The sequence below is a fragment of the Styela clava genome, chromosome 6 (assembly GCF_964204865.1).
Source record: "Styela clava chromosome 6, kaStyClav1.hap1.2, whole genome shotgun sequence".
Taxonomy (NCBI): Eukaryota; Metazoa; Chordata; class Ascidiacea; order Stolidobranchia; family Styelidae; genus Styela; species Styela clava.
This window is the reverse complement of record NC_135255.1, coordinates 14,282,300-14,297,012: the sequence shown is the minus strand read 5'-3', so window position 1 is coordinate 14,297,012 and position 14,713 is coordinate 14,282,300. Positions and strand designations below refer to the sequence as shown.

At 32.5% G+C, this 14,713-nt stretch overlaps 2 protein-coding genes across 4 annotated transcripts; one reads left to right on the top strand and one right to left on the bottom strand.

The window, feature by feature from the left end:
• Positions 1–1,331, top strand: LOC120330717 (putative HIT-like protein Synpcc7942_1390). Its single transcript, XM_078113416.1, has 4 exons — positions 1–157; positions 474–608; positions 676–787; positions 857–1,331. The coding sequence occupies exons 1-4, from the start codon at positions 74–76 to the stop codon at positions 1,012–1,014; spliced, it is 489 nt and encodes a 162-aa protein (XP_077969542.1). The 5' UTR covers positions 1–73; the 3' UTR covers positions 1,015–1,331.
• A 391-nt stretch (positions 1,332–1,722) lies between these two features.
• Positions 1,723–14,218, bottom strand: LOC120330714 (dnaJ homolog subfamily C member 5-like). 3 transcript variants are annotated; one of them, XM_039397611.2, is made up of 6 exons: positions 13,823–14,218; positions 12,676–12,792; positions 11,427–11,568; positions 9,242–9,292; positions 7,200–7,326; positions 3,581–3,721 (listed from the first exon to the last, which is right to left on the bottom strand). In XM_039397611.2, the coding sequence occupies exons 1-5, from the start codon at positions 14,060–14,062 to the stop codon at positions 7,232–7,234; spliced, it is 645 nt and encodes a 214-aa protein (XP_039253545.2). In that variant the 5' UTR covers positions 14,063–14,218; the 3' UTR covers positions 3,581–3,721; positions 7,200–7,231. The 3 variants fall into 3 exon arrangements, with proteins under 3 accessions (XP_039253544.1, XP_039253545.2, XP_039253546.1); XM_039397612.2 differs by lacking the exon at positions 9,242–9,292 and having other exon boundaries at positions 13,823–14,216; XM_039397610.2 differs by lacking the exons at positions 7,200–7,326; positions 9,242–9,292 and having other exon boundaries at positions 1,723–3,721; positions 13,823–14,214.
• Positions 14,219–14,713: the final 495 nt, after the last annotated feature.

Below are 14,713 nucleotides of genomic sequence, written 5' to 3'. Positions count from 1 at the left end.
GAGGAAAAGAAAGTAGGTACTTTTTTAGGTCAAAGGTGGGAAAAAATCATCACAACATTGGGCGATTTTCGACATGAGTTCATCTCTGCTAAATCTACTTTTGGTTGGAGCTTCTCGTACCGTCCGATTGTTTTCTTCACAAAGCCGATCGCTATGGGTAGGTTAAACTGGCGACATAACTGGTTGATTCTGAGTTACAGTATTATGCACGCTCTTCATAGTCTGATAGTATAGTCATGTGCTTTAAATATCAAATATGGTCCATTTACAGTGCAGCAGTTGTCTAAATAAAATGTTTTATTTGCTTCCTTTTCAAAAATAAATGATTACCCGTTATTCCAAAGCCTAGATGTATGAAGTTCTTAGAATGGGGAATAAGACCATTCCCAAATTGAAAATTTTTTTAAAAGACTCCAGATCTGGCAGTCGGGAGGCGAACTATACCAAATGACTAATTGCTCATTTCGTTACAGACTTGCAATGCCCAGAGAATGGATGAAGTGCAGAGGGCGAAAGATGCTGCTGCAAACCAAGCAGCTACTGCTACTATTTTCAGCAAAATAATTGATAAATCCATTCCTGCCAATATAATTATGGAAGATGACAAGGTGATGAACGCTGTGCTCAAATGCCAATCATAACTGAAAATATAGTAATCCTATTTGATGTTTTTAGTGTATCGCATTTCATGATGTTTCTCCACAAGCTCCGGTTCATGCTCTTGTCATTCCAAAGAAACCCATTCCTAGACTAAGCGAAGCAACTGTTGATGACACACTTTTGTTAGGTAAGATATCCTTCTTAGGTTACAATTTTTAAAAATAGTCTAGCGCTCTTTTATCTCTTCTAATTTCAGGTCACCTGATGAACACTGCAAGACTAGTGGCCAATGAACTCAAGTTAAAAGAAGGATTCCGCATTGTCATAAATGATGGCATTCATGGTTCACAGTCAATTTATCATTTGCATATTCATGTGTTAGGTGGGAGACAAATGGGATGGCCACCAGGATGATCTCCAATTCAATTTTTTTGACTTTTCCAATTGATATTATGATCCGACTGGCACTGTTTTTCAACTTCCTACAATGATGAGCATACAACTTTACAGACAGAATAAAACATCTGATATGCGAAGCAATAGATAGAAACACTATTACAAGTTTACATCTGATATGCGAAGCAATAGATAGAAACACTATTACAAGTTTACAACAGTCTTGTTCGGAAACAGGGTGACCTTAATGTATGCTGAAATTCTCTTAATTTCAATGCGCATCAAGATCTAAACTTTCCTGCTTCTTGTACCTCAGAATAAAAATTCCAAACTGATCTATCTATCCCTGGTGGACTTCGAATTTAGGAGGATTCTGTGTTTAAACTTACCTTTCGGCAGTTAAGGCAGGCATTCTAACACCATTTGTTTAAATTCAATACTATAGAAGAAACTTCTAATGATGGAAGACCCCGAATTCTGGCTGTTTAAGCAAATGGGCAGCTCTGCCATTGGCTATTCATCCTGCCATCCCCCATTGGCCAGTTTTTTCCAGCGGGTAGGCTACCTACGAGGTTTTGGTAGGGGCTGAGCATAAAATGCTTTCCTGTTCACAGAACGAATTAATTTTGTAAGTAAAGTTTCTACTGTATTATTGTTCCAACCCCCAGACTCCAGACTCTTTCTAAGCCGAGAAACAACCCACAAACTTTTTCAAATTAAAGAATACATGGCTCTACGGTATTTTAATTAGTATAAAGATTTCGATCAATCGCAATAGAAATTGGCTATATTGAATCGAACACAAAATTTATTAAAGGTTACCAACAGAAATAGTAATTATTCACTTGAACTGACATTAAAGACAATATTGTAACCGGAAAAAGCTGGAATAGTAGAGATAAATAACTTGAAACTACTAATTTAGGAGATAATGGGGGCTGAAATATTAGCAGACAAAAAACATCTATCTACCATAACAATCCTACCATTTGATACATTTTTAACAAGAATATAATAATATCCAGTCAAAAAAATCTTTATAAAAACAGTATCTATCGAGTTGCATAAGATTGGCAGTTAAATAAATGAAACAGCTTGAGATTAAGTTTTGAGTTACATGCGAGCCATCATACTATTGTAAATGCTACAATTCCACTCAATTCTAAATACGGTAATTCAAATAGACTTCAGGGGGGGAGATTTTAGGCAAACTTATTTCTATATCAATATATTTATTCCTCGCATGATAAGTGGAATTGGTTAAGGTTTGAAACTTCCTAATGCTTTAAATAATGTGACTAATATAAATAGATACATTCAGAAAAATTAGTTGTTGAAACACACACATTGATTGATAAAGAAAATAGAATCTGTATTGCAGTCAATAGAGAGTAATTATCTATATCTCTATGAAGTATTGAAACTAAATTTTCTATGAAAAAGGTGAATGTTGATTCATTTAAAACAAAGCTCATGGTTCGCATTTTCATATAGCTTCCTGGGTAACAACTCAACGTATTGTGTTATAAACATTATGCAGTTGACTTATTGGAGATGATATTGAACTAAGCATGATGTTTTATGCATTTATGTAATTTTACACTGTTACACAAGGTTTAGGATGTTGGCGCTTTCCACATTGCTTGTGGACAATTATTTGTACCAGGAGAGGTTTTCGATTGATTATACCCTGATAAAAAAAATTCCTAGTATTATATAAACACAATAACCACTGAAGCTTTGATTGCATTTTATATGCTGTGATCAATCTTGCACCCATAATCAATGTGCAAACTTCAGGGTAAATATTGTAATATCACTGAGATGATTAAACGACCATCTATCGTAAGATACAAATAAACAAAAAAGAATCAAAAGTTCAAACGAAAAAAAAGCCTTAATTTAAACAAGTGCTCCATAAAGTAGGGCGGAATCAATAAAATGACAAGAATTTTATTTACAGTGGCTGACCCAGAAAACAATGCTCTCTCTATGATCAGATCACTAAAAATGCTTGACATAATTGTTACTGGTGGGAAGCTGATAAAATAGCTCATCTACATGTAGAACTACAACCTTTTCTGCCATCCATAAGTCAAAGTGGTAGGATGCTTGCATGGAGTGAACAATGTCTGATTAATAAGCACAATTGTGCAGGACCAGGAACTTTTGATCATAATGAAGAAGAATTTCTGAGCAGCAGGAATGCCCAATAGACTAAATATTATAGAGGTTTGAATATATTTGATAATTACAATGAAGGACTTTATGTGCAAAAAAACTAATACAAGCCAGGCATATGCTGAACTTTCACATATCATACATTGAATTTTCTCCAGTACTTATTTTAACAGTGTTATTTCGCCTACTTCGATGTTTCATTAAAAAGTTTCAAAGTTCAAGCAGGCTAATACAGTAAACACAAACCCACAATTATAAATAATGATTGGACTCGAAAACTGATACTAATAAGGTAATTTCAAAGGGGGATTTATTGTGTCTCTGTCGTTTAATCGTGCTGACATTCCTACTGCTCGGTCCTAGTATGTGAATCATTCTATGCCATTATAAGAAGTTTGTGCTGCATTGGTTGTTAACGGAGCTTTTTCATTTGATGATTGGAAGCCTTCGGTGCCCATAGGCAAAGGAATTGCAGTAGAATTATCAGCTGATTCCTGTGTAGCACCACCGGGCTGCATTGTGACTGGAGGGTCATTTTCAGAATCTGAAAAAAGAGGATGGTGTATGCATAATATACCATAAGGATTACATTATTTGCAATAGCATACAAACTGTAGATATAATAAAAATTGAATTAAATGGAGTGAATATTCAATTCAAAAGTGATTTAGTTATTGATTTACCAATACCATTCGATCAATTAAATTTGATGGTATGATGTTATCACTGCATTTGGCCAGTGGAAGAATTCGCATCTTCATTGGTACTATCGTATATACTTTTGATTACCTCATACAATTCCCCTGACTAGCAAAGTTACTTCAAGTATCAGACACTTTATCACATATTATTGAACAATTGATTTTGAGAATCATATTTTTGTACAGGTGATAAATTTTAAGAGAAATAGTCTATTAAATGTCACTCAAGGCAGCAATGCTGATTGTCAAAAATCAAGAGTTAATAAACTGTGAAATAAAAGTGATTGGGAGTCTGAGGGATATATAAGAAGTGATTTACAGGCATCAATGTGTGTCCAAACCAAAAAGCTACAAAAATTATCCACAATATTTAAATGTGTCTGAACGTGCAAGTGTGTTTTCATTTGGTAATGCCAAAGGTTAGAGGGATGATGACACACTGATATGTACTATGCCATTGAGGGCTGCCTGCAATAAATTATTCATACATTCTATCTAGATTTACCACCACACCTGATTTAATAACAAACACACAAATAAGATGGCCTTATATATAAAAAAAATTTTAAATTTTGGAGAAAATTGTTCAAGTTGCATATTGCCGTCCAGTGGTCGATTTTTCATTTCCATGTTTGAATATACACAGTTGTATCGAAAAGTTTTTAGATGTTCAACTGCAGGTGAAGCTACTTGAAGATGTGAAATAGTCTAGGCCTTTTCTAGTTAACAGGAAATGTAGCTGTGGATTTTATGAAGACAATATATCAATGAAATAATCTACATACTAATCATGTGAAACAAACAATATAACTTAAGTAAAAATATCTGCGTTTGAGTAAATTGTGAAATAAATATGGTCCTATGTATAAATAACATCTAACAAAAACATCCTACTTTAAAAAACTGTAGGCCAGTACAGTGATCAATCAAAACAAGCTCTAAGCTTCATGTGGATTGGTATTTACATAGAGTCACATATGGCATATGCATCCAATTTCACATATGGAAATATTTTTGTCCAAATATATCATTACTGAGAAGTTGAGCATACTGCAGCAGCATGCGTAGCGGATGCCGGAATTGAATAATGACAACTCTGACAACACAGGAAATTATTAATCAAGGGATGCAAATTTATAAAGCGATGTACTTTCAGAATAAAAAGCTTTAACATTTTGTGAAACAGGAAAATGCAGGAAATGAGATTGATTGAAATTATGCTGTACCGAATCCGAATGACAACCCAATCTTTACATTTATTTGAGTAATATACTTTAATTCCAAGAGATATTTCTTAGAAAACCTAGATCCAATATTGGAAAAATTGGCATCACAAAATAAGAGAACAATCTAATAAACAAGGATAGCCAGAAGCGAATATATTACTATTCCGAATTTTAAAATAATTTCTGAATATGAACTATCGAATGTATTCTAAATTAGGCCATGTTCACTGTGTTTGAATATGGAAATGAACAAAATTAAGAAACAATAATATATTGGTTTTATCTATTATTTATGAATTGAATCAAAGTCTTGTTGGTCATACTGTGAAACTTTGAAGGTAGTGATTGTGAAAGAAAATACTTCAATTGCTCAACACATAAGCCCTCAATGCTGTTATATGCTATTCAAATGAAATTGAGACATAGTGAACGCCCCAATACTAAACAATGAAGTCACGAGATTTTTTGTCATGGTGTTAACTGTGGAATTCACATTGTGAAGCCACCTCACTGGTTTATATTAGGCTACATAGAACACCGGTTATAGTATTTGTTTTAAGCATTTTTGTGGCCAGCAATTAAACTGTAGAAAATGAATATAAAACATTTGACATTCGAAGGACAATTTGACCAAATTTCAAAATTTAGTGCTAGTGTAGCATTAAGATGTATAAATATGTAAATCACCCTTTTTAAGATTATATTCTATACATTGAAAAGACATTCGCAAGGGCACACACATATTTGAACACATTGATATATCAGTACCTCCATGTTAATGATTCATTTATTTACTTCACTGTGTACACAAACTAGTTGCTATAGAAGTAGTAATCTCATGTGGTAAGATTTGGAAATATAAGGTAAAAGTGAACGTTCCTGTGGCTTTTACAGATAAAATCTGTAAGCCCAAACCTAACTCGGAATATATAATGATTTTGCCACAAAATAAATCGATTTGGGATTCGTCAATTATATCCTTGACCTTTGAACCTTTGAATCACTTGCTTGTCATTAAAGCTAAGATATTTATAATTCAGTTTCCCCTTCAACAAATTGTGGAAATCCATATTCCACCATTTGGGTACAAAATTGAGAACACTATGTGACTATACATATATATGTATTATATGATAATACAAGTATAATACAGATAAAATTAGGAATCTCACTATCTCTTCGAGACTCCGATCATATGTACATGTACAAGACATAAATCTCCCTATTAAATTCTTTTCACAATTCTTACCTTCTTATGTATTTCATGTTGGCTTTGCAATCTTTAAAATCACAAAATTCGATCAGTAACATTTACCAATTTTTTTTTCAATTTAGCAGTTTATCAGATATGTTTGTTACTTCAAATTAGTACCGTAGATCATTTAAAAGGAAATTATATGACAAAAAAGGATTAATATCACACAACACTTATTTCGGCATTAATCATAATAGTATGCACAATTGTAATTTGAGAAAAGTTGGTAATTCCAAGCACGACAGGAAATTTGAAGAGTGAAGTATTTATATTCAGGTTTTAATAAAAAAAGTATCTATATCGTTTTAAAAAAAAAATCTAGGATCCATTTCCTGTATGCTTTGACATATTTCAGGTAATCAATCGGATAGAAATGTTATGACCTGAACTGCATTTCTTTTAGTTGCATTCTTTTAGTAATTTAGCTTATGATGTTAATAAAACAATACTAATTACACCCAAATGTGTCGCTCAATTATAAAAATACAATTATTTTTAACAGCAAGCTGATATTGTCCATTTGCACACGATTGGTGTCTTATCATCTTTATTCAATAACACTATACCCTAGTATTTAGTCAGCCATGTTATTATGGTAATAAACACATTGGGACTTAGTGGTGTTCATATCGAATTTTTACTTTTCATTCTCAAGCATCCCTTTGTGGTGATAAAAATGATCAATGAATTATTACAACATGCACTAAAGATTCGAATAATAAAAAATGACTAAATGAATTATGATGAGAGTGAAATAGGAATTGATCATCAAACAAATCAAATCGAGCAGACACAAGATGCAACATGCGAAACAAACTAACATCATGCTTCAAACCTTACATAAAACAGAGAATTCTTGACAATAAAATGAACTACGTGCCGGTCTCAGGTGGGCCGAGAACAATGGGTTGACTCGTAACAGGTTCAGTTCCAGAACGATCCAAATTATCCGGATAAGAACGGCGCCCTGCATAGTGGAACAAGGCCAAAGACATGATTTAATGTCAATCATGAAAAACAATATATTTCTGAATTTTCAACATTATAAATAGAGCCTGATATTAGAAAGCCTTGTCAGTTTGAACCATATCAAACATTCAAATTTGAGAACTGAATATTAGATATTCAAACTCTTAAACACTTATTTATATGGTGTATTACATTACTTCTAAAATAATAAAACTGGATGATATGAAAAATCACAAAAAAAAATCACAAAACTGCAGAACATATGATATGTAAAAAGCAAGCAACCATGCAGCAATAGTATACCAAAAATGACTGAGTGGATTATTGTATATATATAAAACATACATAAAAACAAAAGAAAGCAACGGCATGGTACAAACCATGAAACTTTCAAATAGAAATTCCTAGGGAAATTCTGCACATATCATGTCAAAGTTTGGCTTGTGGGTATTTATAACCAGGATATCAATCTCCACTTCCAAAATTATTATCTATATATTGGAATTCCCTATATATATTATCCTATTTTGACTTACTCATTTTAAATATAGAAATCAAAATTGATCTATAATACAGCTAAAGCACACTCTCCATTATTAATAATACCCATCTTAAAATGGAACATAGAAGTGAGCAGCTGCACAACACTAATATTGATGAACTTATTGATAGAAATATTCAATTTTAAGCTCCTAAATCCCTATTATTGATTCAATTCAAATATTATAATTAGCTATAATTATACCAGTGACAAATTATCTTCTCAGCTAAAACTATAATATATGTGATAGTGAAACAGTAGATACATGCAAATCAAGCATGCATAAGCGAGTAGTAACTAGTGATCATTATCTACAACAAAGTGAACTTGAAAATCATTTTTCTGTAGTTAGAATCTGCTTATTTTTACGATTCAGTACCTAAGTGTCATACATATGTGCATTGCTCTCTTTAGATTCAATAACTTCAAAATCATAATAAGCAAAACAATATCAAATTTTGCAAACGGATTTCTAAAACAAAAAAAAAAATTTATACCATAAATGTATTCTAAACTGATTTTGGTGACCCATGGCTCTTTTGATTCAAATTTTTAAATTCTTATTCAAATAATACTACAATGTCTAGGTAGGCATGTCATTCAAAACTATTTCTATGATTATTTTACATGTGCCATTATCCACAGAATATTATTGTACTTTCATCATCTTTGCCTGCAATTTCATAATATTGATAGTTGATAAATTTAAATACTGTGACCGTGTGCTACGTTAATATGAGAATTTCTATGTAGTTCACTGTATCCTTTATTTGCCATTTTCATGCTAATCTAAGTTAATCATCTTCATAATTATTGTAGTAGAATTAATAACATCATCCTGATAAATTGATGACAAAATGCTTGATATGTAGGCCTACACAAGAATACGCAAAGCAAAAAGTTTACTTGTGGAATTATTTTTAAGGGCTTATCTTACAACACTAATGTTCAGAATTATAATGTTCTATATAATAAATATGGAAGTCAAAATGTTTTATCAGTGAATTCAGGTATTTGTTATTAGCTTGAATTACAAATGATTTATTCAGATTACTATTGCTAACTCATTAAAGAAGAATTTGAAAAGAAAAAAATAATATTACTCTTTGTAAATAATTTGAAGAGTGACGATAGATTTAAAGCAAGGTGTGTGGTCAGCCATTATTATCCAAAGCCAATCGGCAAAGCCAATCGTATAATTAGGAAACTAACATATTTTACATTATGTGCAAATTAATAAGTAAAAAACGTACCATATGAATTAATATGATAATATTGGCATCAAATTAAAGAGTCACCATTAATCATTTTTTAGTTCAATTATAAGCAACTACCAAGCAAAATTACAAACAATTATAATCATTTTTAAAACCTTGTTCACTTGTGTTATCTGACATATTTTCGTGTTTCAAAAGCTCCAACACTGTAAAAACAGCATCAAAAAGATAAAATTTAGTTGAAAAAAAATTATCATACATGCATGGAACAATGGAAGTGATTATGTATAACGCCGTGAATGACATATGTAATGATATAAGATACTTGAATTGCTATTACAAATTTGTATTGATGACAATGCTCGCTCGTGCATCAAAGTTTGCGGACAGAACGTCAATACAATCCAGAAAAAAACACATGTTTCACAAAGTCTTTCGTTTCAATATTTAGGTTACCGTATTCGTTAATCATTATTAAACCATCACACTTGATAAATTTTTATATACGTTGTTGCTTAAAAATAAGTCTATTTTTCATTCAAATTTTAATCAAGTATGATATTAATAAGAATTATACAGAGAATTAGTCATACGTGCATTAAAAACAAATGTGTGTGTGAAATTCAGCATTGTTATAAATCACCAGATGTGAATGAGTTTGTTAATAAGTAGCAAATGCTTTTTGTCCAATTTTATGCAGATGCAAAATTATGTTGGCGTAAATATTATTCATCTGTACAAACAATGTTGGGTTTGAAAGGTGGTGGGCAGTAACTTGGAGTGCAACGATAGCAAAGAAAGAGGTGAGAATAAAGACATAGGTGAGGGCTATATAGCTGTAAAAATCAATCTAAAACTTTTTACAGCGTTATCATATGAGAGTTATCATATAAAAAAAGACAAAATCAGCTGTATTACTACAGTCACAATCACCATGCTGAGATCAATTTGATACAAAACAGAAATAAGTCCTATCCACAACAAATTGCGAAGTCATTTACATGCAAAAATTTCATACTTTAAACTTAAAGCATACAAGCTGTCACAAGAAATTTCTTATAAGGGAAGCATGACAGACATTGATTTTCTGTTTTGAATCAATCTTACCAATAAACTATTACCGTAGCTTACAAGACAAGAAAGGCTTCTAAATTACTAAAATACAAAACTAAGTTTATTATCTGAATCGAGTAATATTGTTATAATCACATAAGCTTGAATTAATATACCATGGATTTTATTTTATTTATTATTATAAAAAAAGTTTCAGTATGCAGACAATGAAAGATTTAGCAAGAACTCCATGGCACCGTGCATATGAATATATTGAGTGTGACTTCAAGCATTGGTACATAGAATCAGTTCATCAGAAATATTATGAGATCATCCTCTTTTCATTGTCATGTAGGTTATATCAACTTTTGATTTGAATTATTTTTTTAGTATATAACATGATTATTCTTCGAATAAAAACTATTTTTCAAGTAAACTTATGCATGATTATATTCCACATCACATTAGATTGATTAAGATTGAAATTACAAATATTTGTAGCACAAAAAGCTATCAATGATTTACTAAAAATATAATTGTAAAACGCTATAGACACGATAGAAGTACATTTTATCTATAATTTTACACAAATCTCAAATTTAAAGCTAATATGTAACAGAAATGAAAACATTCGAGAGGTTTTAGAAGCAGGCACATTTCAAATCTCGCCATATGACACCAGAAAATGGAAAATTTATTAAAAGTTCTTAATTTGAGATGTTTTCAAATAATCATGTAAAACTGTGGAATGTCACTTACTTCTTTGAAGCATTTAAAATAACCAGGTTTCTATTAACATTTGAGAATGGTGAACACAGTATATATATTTTATATAGCAATAATACAACGTTCATAAGTCATCAACACTACTCAAGGCTGCTGCAAGGCGGATCACATTACCCCGGGTTATATACAGCACGAACTAGATCTAAACATCGAGAAGAAATACTCGACTAGCATTATACAATAACGGAAACTCAGGACTTGTAACTGGAAGAGACCCATGTACGTAAGCTGTCTAGGTCGAAACTAGAAAAAATAGCTCAATAGATTGTGAATATTTTCAAATAGCCCAAGATTATTTTCTGAAAACACTTGTTTTGCAGGAGCAACTTAAATATACCTTCGGAAGAATTATTCAAGTCCCGAATTTGAAGTCTTTGAAAACTTAGCTATATAGGCTTTCCTTATTGTATTAAATTTACTTGGCAAAGTGAGATGATGTAAAAAGAGTTTTTTTCTTTGGCATACAGAACCTAAACTTTTCTCAGCATTTATGGTACTCACCATCTTCTAAGTCTTCGGCAGGAATGAATTCAGCATCTTCATCAATATCTGGCTTGCATTTACCGCAACAACAATTACAGCAGAAACAACAACAACAACAGAAACAACAACACGTGATAAGACAACAGAAGAATGCAAGTCCCTGAAAAAAAAATGAAAAATAATTAATGTTCAATAAACATCAAATTCACTATTGCAAATTTCCTATTGCTAAAAAAACTAAATTGGTAAATTAACATTGTGCCAGAATATATCGGATATAAGAAATCTGATAGTTCTGTAATATAGGTACTGGCTATATGTCAGAATCAATAAATATATTTTAAACAAATAGTACATAATATCAAAAAATGTTCCATTCACATCGCATTTGTCACTTATAAGTAATACCCCCATCCATTGTGACAATCATGAACTATGTCATTTATGGGTGAACTAGTACATTGGGGACAGAAATAATTGGTTGGGTAATTTTAGAAAGTGTATTTGTTTCAGGTTACAACTTATTAACACACCACAGGTACTAACCCCAAACAAGACAAATTACTATGCATAGCATAGCCTCATTGATTGCAATGGAACCATAACGGAAGGATGTTAATTACCACAATGCTGTATATAGTACTTAAAAAATGCAAGCTAAAATAACCATATGGACACTGCAAAAAGCGTACATTTGAAATCACTAAACTAATAGTTTATGAACAAGTACAATACATAAAATTTTATAATTACAGGTACGTTATACAACAAATATTCCTTGTTAAATTTTCAATTCCCAATGAATCATCGCTAATATACTTCGTGTAAATTTACGTATCATATTACAGGAAATTGGAAAAAAAATGGTTTATAAGAATGTTGCTATGCCTTGATTTGTTCTCTTCGTACACTTTCTACATATACTTGTATACCCACATTTTTGCAAACTTACTATAGCTTATAATGCAAATAGTATAATGGGATAGGTATTAATATATTGGTGCCTGTAATGAAGAAAAATTTACCGGCAACACTAAAGACATTTGAGACTATGAGGACAAATATCACATCATCATATATTCGATTATTGATAAGTGATGACAAACACCATAATGCCTTGCTGAAATTCATTAAACTACACAGTACATAGATTGGATGAACATGGAGAGTATCATGGAAAAGTTTTGCTCTATTAAGTTGCCTAGTCAGTGATAAGAATATATCTATGTTTGAAACAACTGTTTAACGTGTCCTACATGAGTCTTACCTTTGCCCAAGGTGACTGCAATGCAAAATATGTTTTTACGTTATCTTCTCCAATTTGTTCTGCAATATATAATCCCATAGAACCATATTGATCATATATTTCTCGTTTCTTTTCATCCTAAAAAGTGAATTATTCAAATCTGTAATTAGAAACTTGATTCCCAGGAAGAATGAAAAACAAAATTTTATTCAATCATTCCTGTATCAAATCTAGACTGGTAACTAGAGAGGAGACCATAATTTGCTGTATTATAACAAGTCGATAAAGTGGGTCTCGTGTAGTTTCGTACCTAACATACTTCTAGTGGGCGTAGCATAACAATTTTTTGATATGTCAATCCTAACCCCCATCTGTCTATGCCATCCAAAAATACGTCACTACGACATCGCAATCCCGTCATAGAGCTTGCTATACGTACGTACATATGTGCAAATATACGTACAATCGCCCGAAATGGCATTGCCGCTGACGATAAAGAACTGACTGACATTATCGATCTCTCTCCTATTGGAATCGTTGCGACGAAAAAACGAGAAAAATACCTGTTTGATTTCGGGTGCTCGTTTGGGCGTCTTGGATGGTAGTTCGTATAGTTTTAAGGGCTCTATTACGTCACTGTGACGTCGTGTTGACGTAATTTTTGGATGGTGTAGTCAGGTGGGGGTTAGGATTGATACGTGAAAAAATTGTCATGCTACGCCCCCTAGAAGTATGTTAGGTACGAAACTACATGAGACCTGATAAAGTTTTGATGTCCAAAAAACAAGTTTTAAATCTTATTCCATTGGATGACAATTTTATATCACCTTTGGCCTTCATGCGCATTAATTTGTTTCAATCCAGCCTCATTCTATCTGCTGGTGATACACTAATTGACAATGTAATAATGGATTTACCGCACTAATCAATATATCAGTATACTGGTATATGAAATGGTATGAGCCAGATATTCTGATGAAGTGACATTCATGTGAATATTATGGTACAAATATATGAAATTTCACTTACAGTTTCAACTTCTAAAATACAAACAATCATACAAAAAATATTCATATATTTGACATTCTGACATTATTGTACCTACTGACCTATAAATCAAAAGAAGCCCTAACGGTGAAATTAAATTTACAAGTCTGCAAGTACCGACCTGAAGTATTTTATGAGCGCTATTTATTTCTTTGAATTTCTCTGTTGCGTCTGGATTATTTGGGTTTTTGTCAGGATGATAGCGCAATGCTAATTTACGATATGCCTTTTTTATTTCATCTTGTGTTGCCTTTTTCTCTATTCCCAGCATTTCATACAACGATTCTCCTTTTGTCGACATTTTTCTCTGCTTTTGACCTCCTCCAACATGACCTTCTTCCCTGGGTTGGGGGGTCGCCATGATGAACGCAAAAAATCAATTGATCCAGTGATCAAAACACTAAAACAAACTTACAATTTCAACAGAACTTGAATATTAAATACCGTAGTCTATACAAAACCATTCATGCGTTTGCTTCACCTACTGACCTATAAATATAAAATTGCATGAATCGCCTAAAGAAATATATACAATTCCTGCAAGATATAGTGAACAGATGGCACGATGGCGATAGGTAGAGTGTCCGAGGGGAGAGGAATACCGGTACTGGCACCGGTAGGGCCTACAGCATAACGGTCATATTACAGTATTAAGACCGGTACGTTTTACGTACATTCTTTGGCTTAGGCATACTAACAGACTAAAGAGTTGCTTCCTCAGTTTCCCTTGCCTCTATTTCCATCTTTACCAACTCAAACCACAATCCTGCAATCCCGTTGGCCGTTGCAATACCAGATCCGAAGGCTCTAGTTCACCTTCCAACGTAGTCCGGTTTAGTTATCACACACTTTGATCGTTTAAAGCGACGTCCTCAGAGATTGGGTTCTGACGTTCATCAAGTCCCTTGGGATAGGTCCTTCGCATAGCAACACGTTTGGATTAGGTGTTTTTATTATCAGGAACCCTGCCTTTCTAAGCGCAGCTGGCTTAACTGAAATTTCCACCCGTTTT

Bases quoted from the DNA above. Each gene is read 5' to 3' on its own strand.
- LOC120330717 (XM_078113416.1), top strand. From the start codon at position 74: ATGAGTTCATCTCTGCTAAATCTACTTTTGGTTGGAGCTTCTCGTACC. The intron at 609-675 runs GTGATGAACGCT...TGATGTTTTTAG, and splicing joins TAATTATGGAAGATGACAAG to TGTATCGCATTTCATGATGT. The intron at 788-856 runs GTAAGATATCCT...TTCTAATTTCAG, and splicing joins TGATGACACACTTTTGTTAG to GTCACCTGATGAACACTGCA.
- LOC120330714 (XM_039397610.2), bottom strand. From the start codon at position 14,062: ATGGCGACCCCCCAACCCAGGGAAGAAGGTCATGTTGGAGGAGGTCAA. The intron at 11,569-12,675 runs GTAAGACTCATG...TTTTTTTTTCAG, and splicing joins TGCAGTCACCTTGGGCAAAG to GGACTTGCATTCTTCTGTTG. The intron at 3,722-11,426 runs GTGAGTACCATA...CTCTTTTTTCAG, and splicing joins TGCCGAAGACTTAGAAGATG to ATTCTGAAAATGACCCTCCA.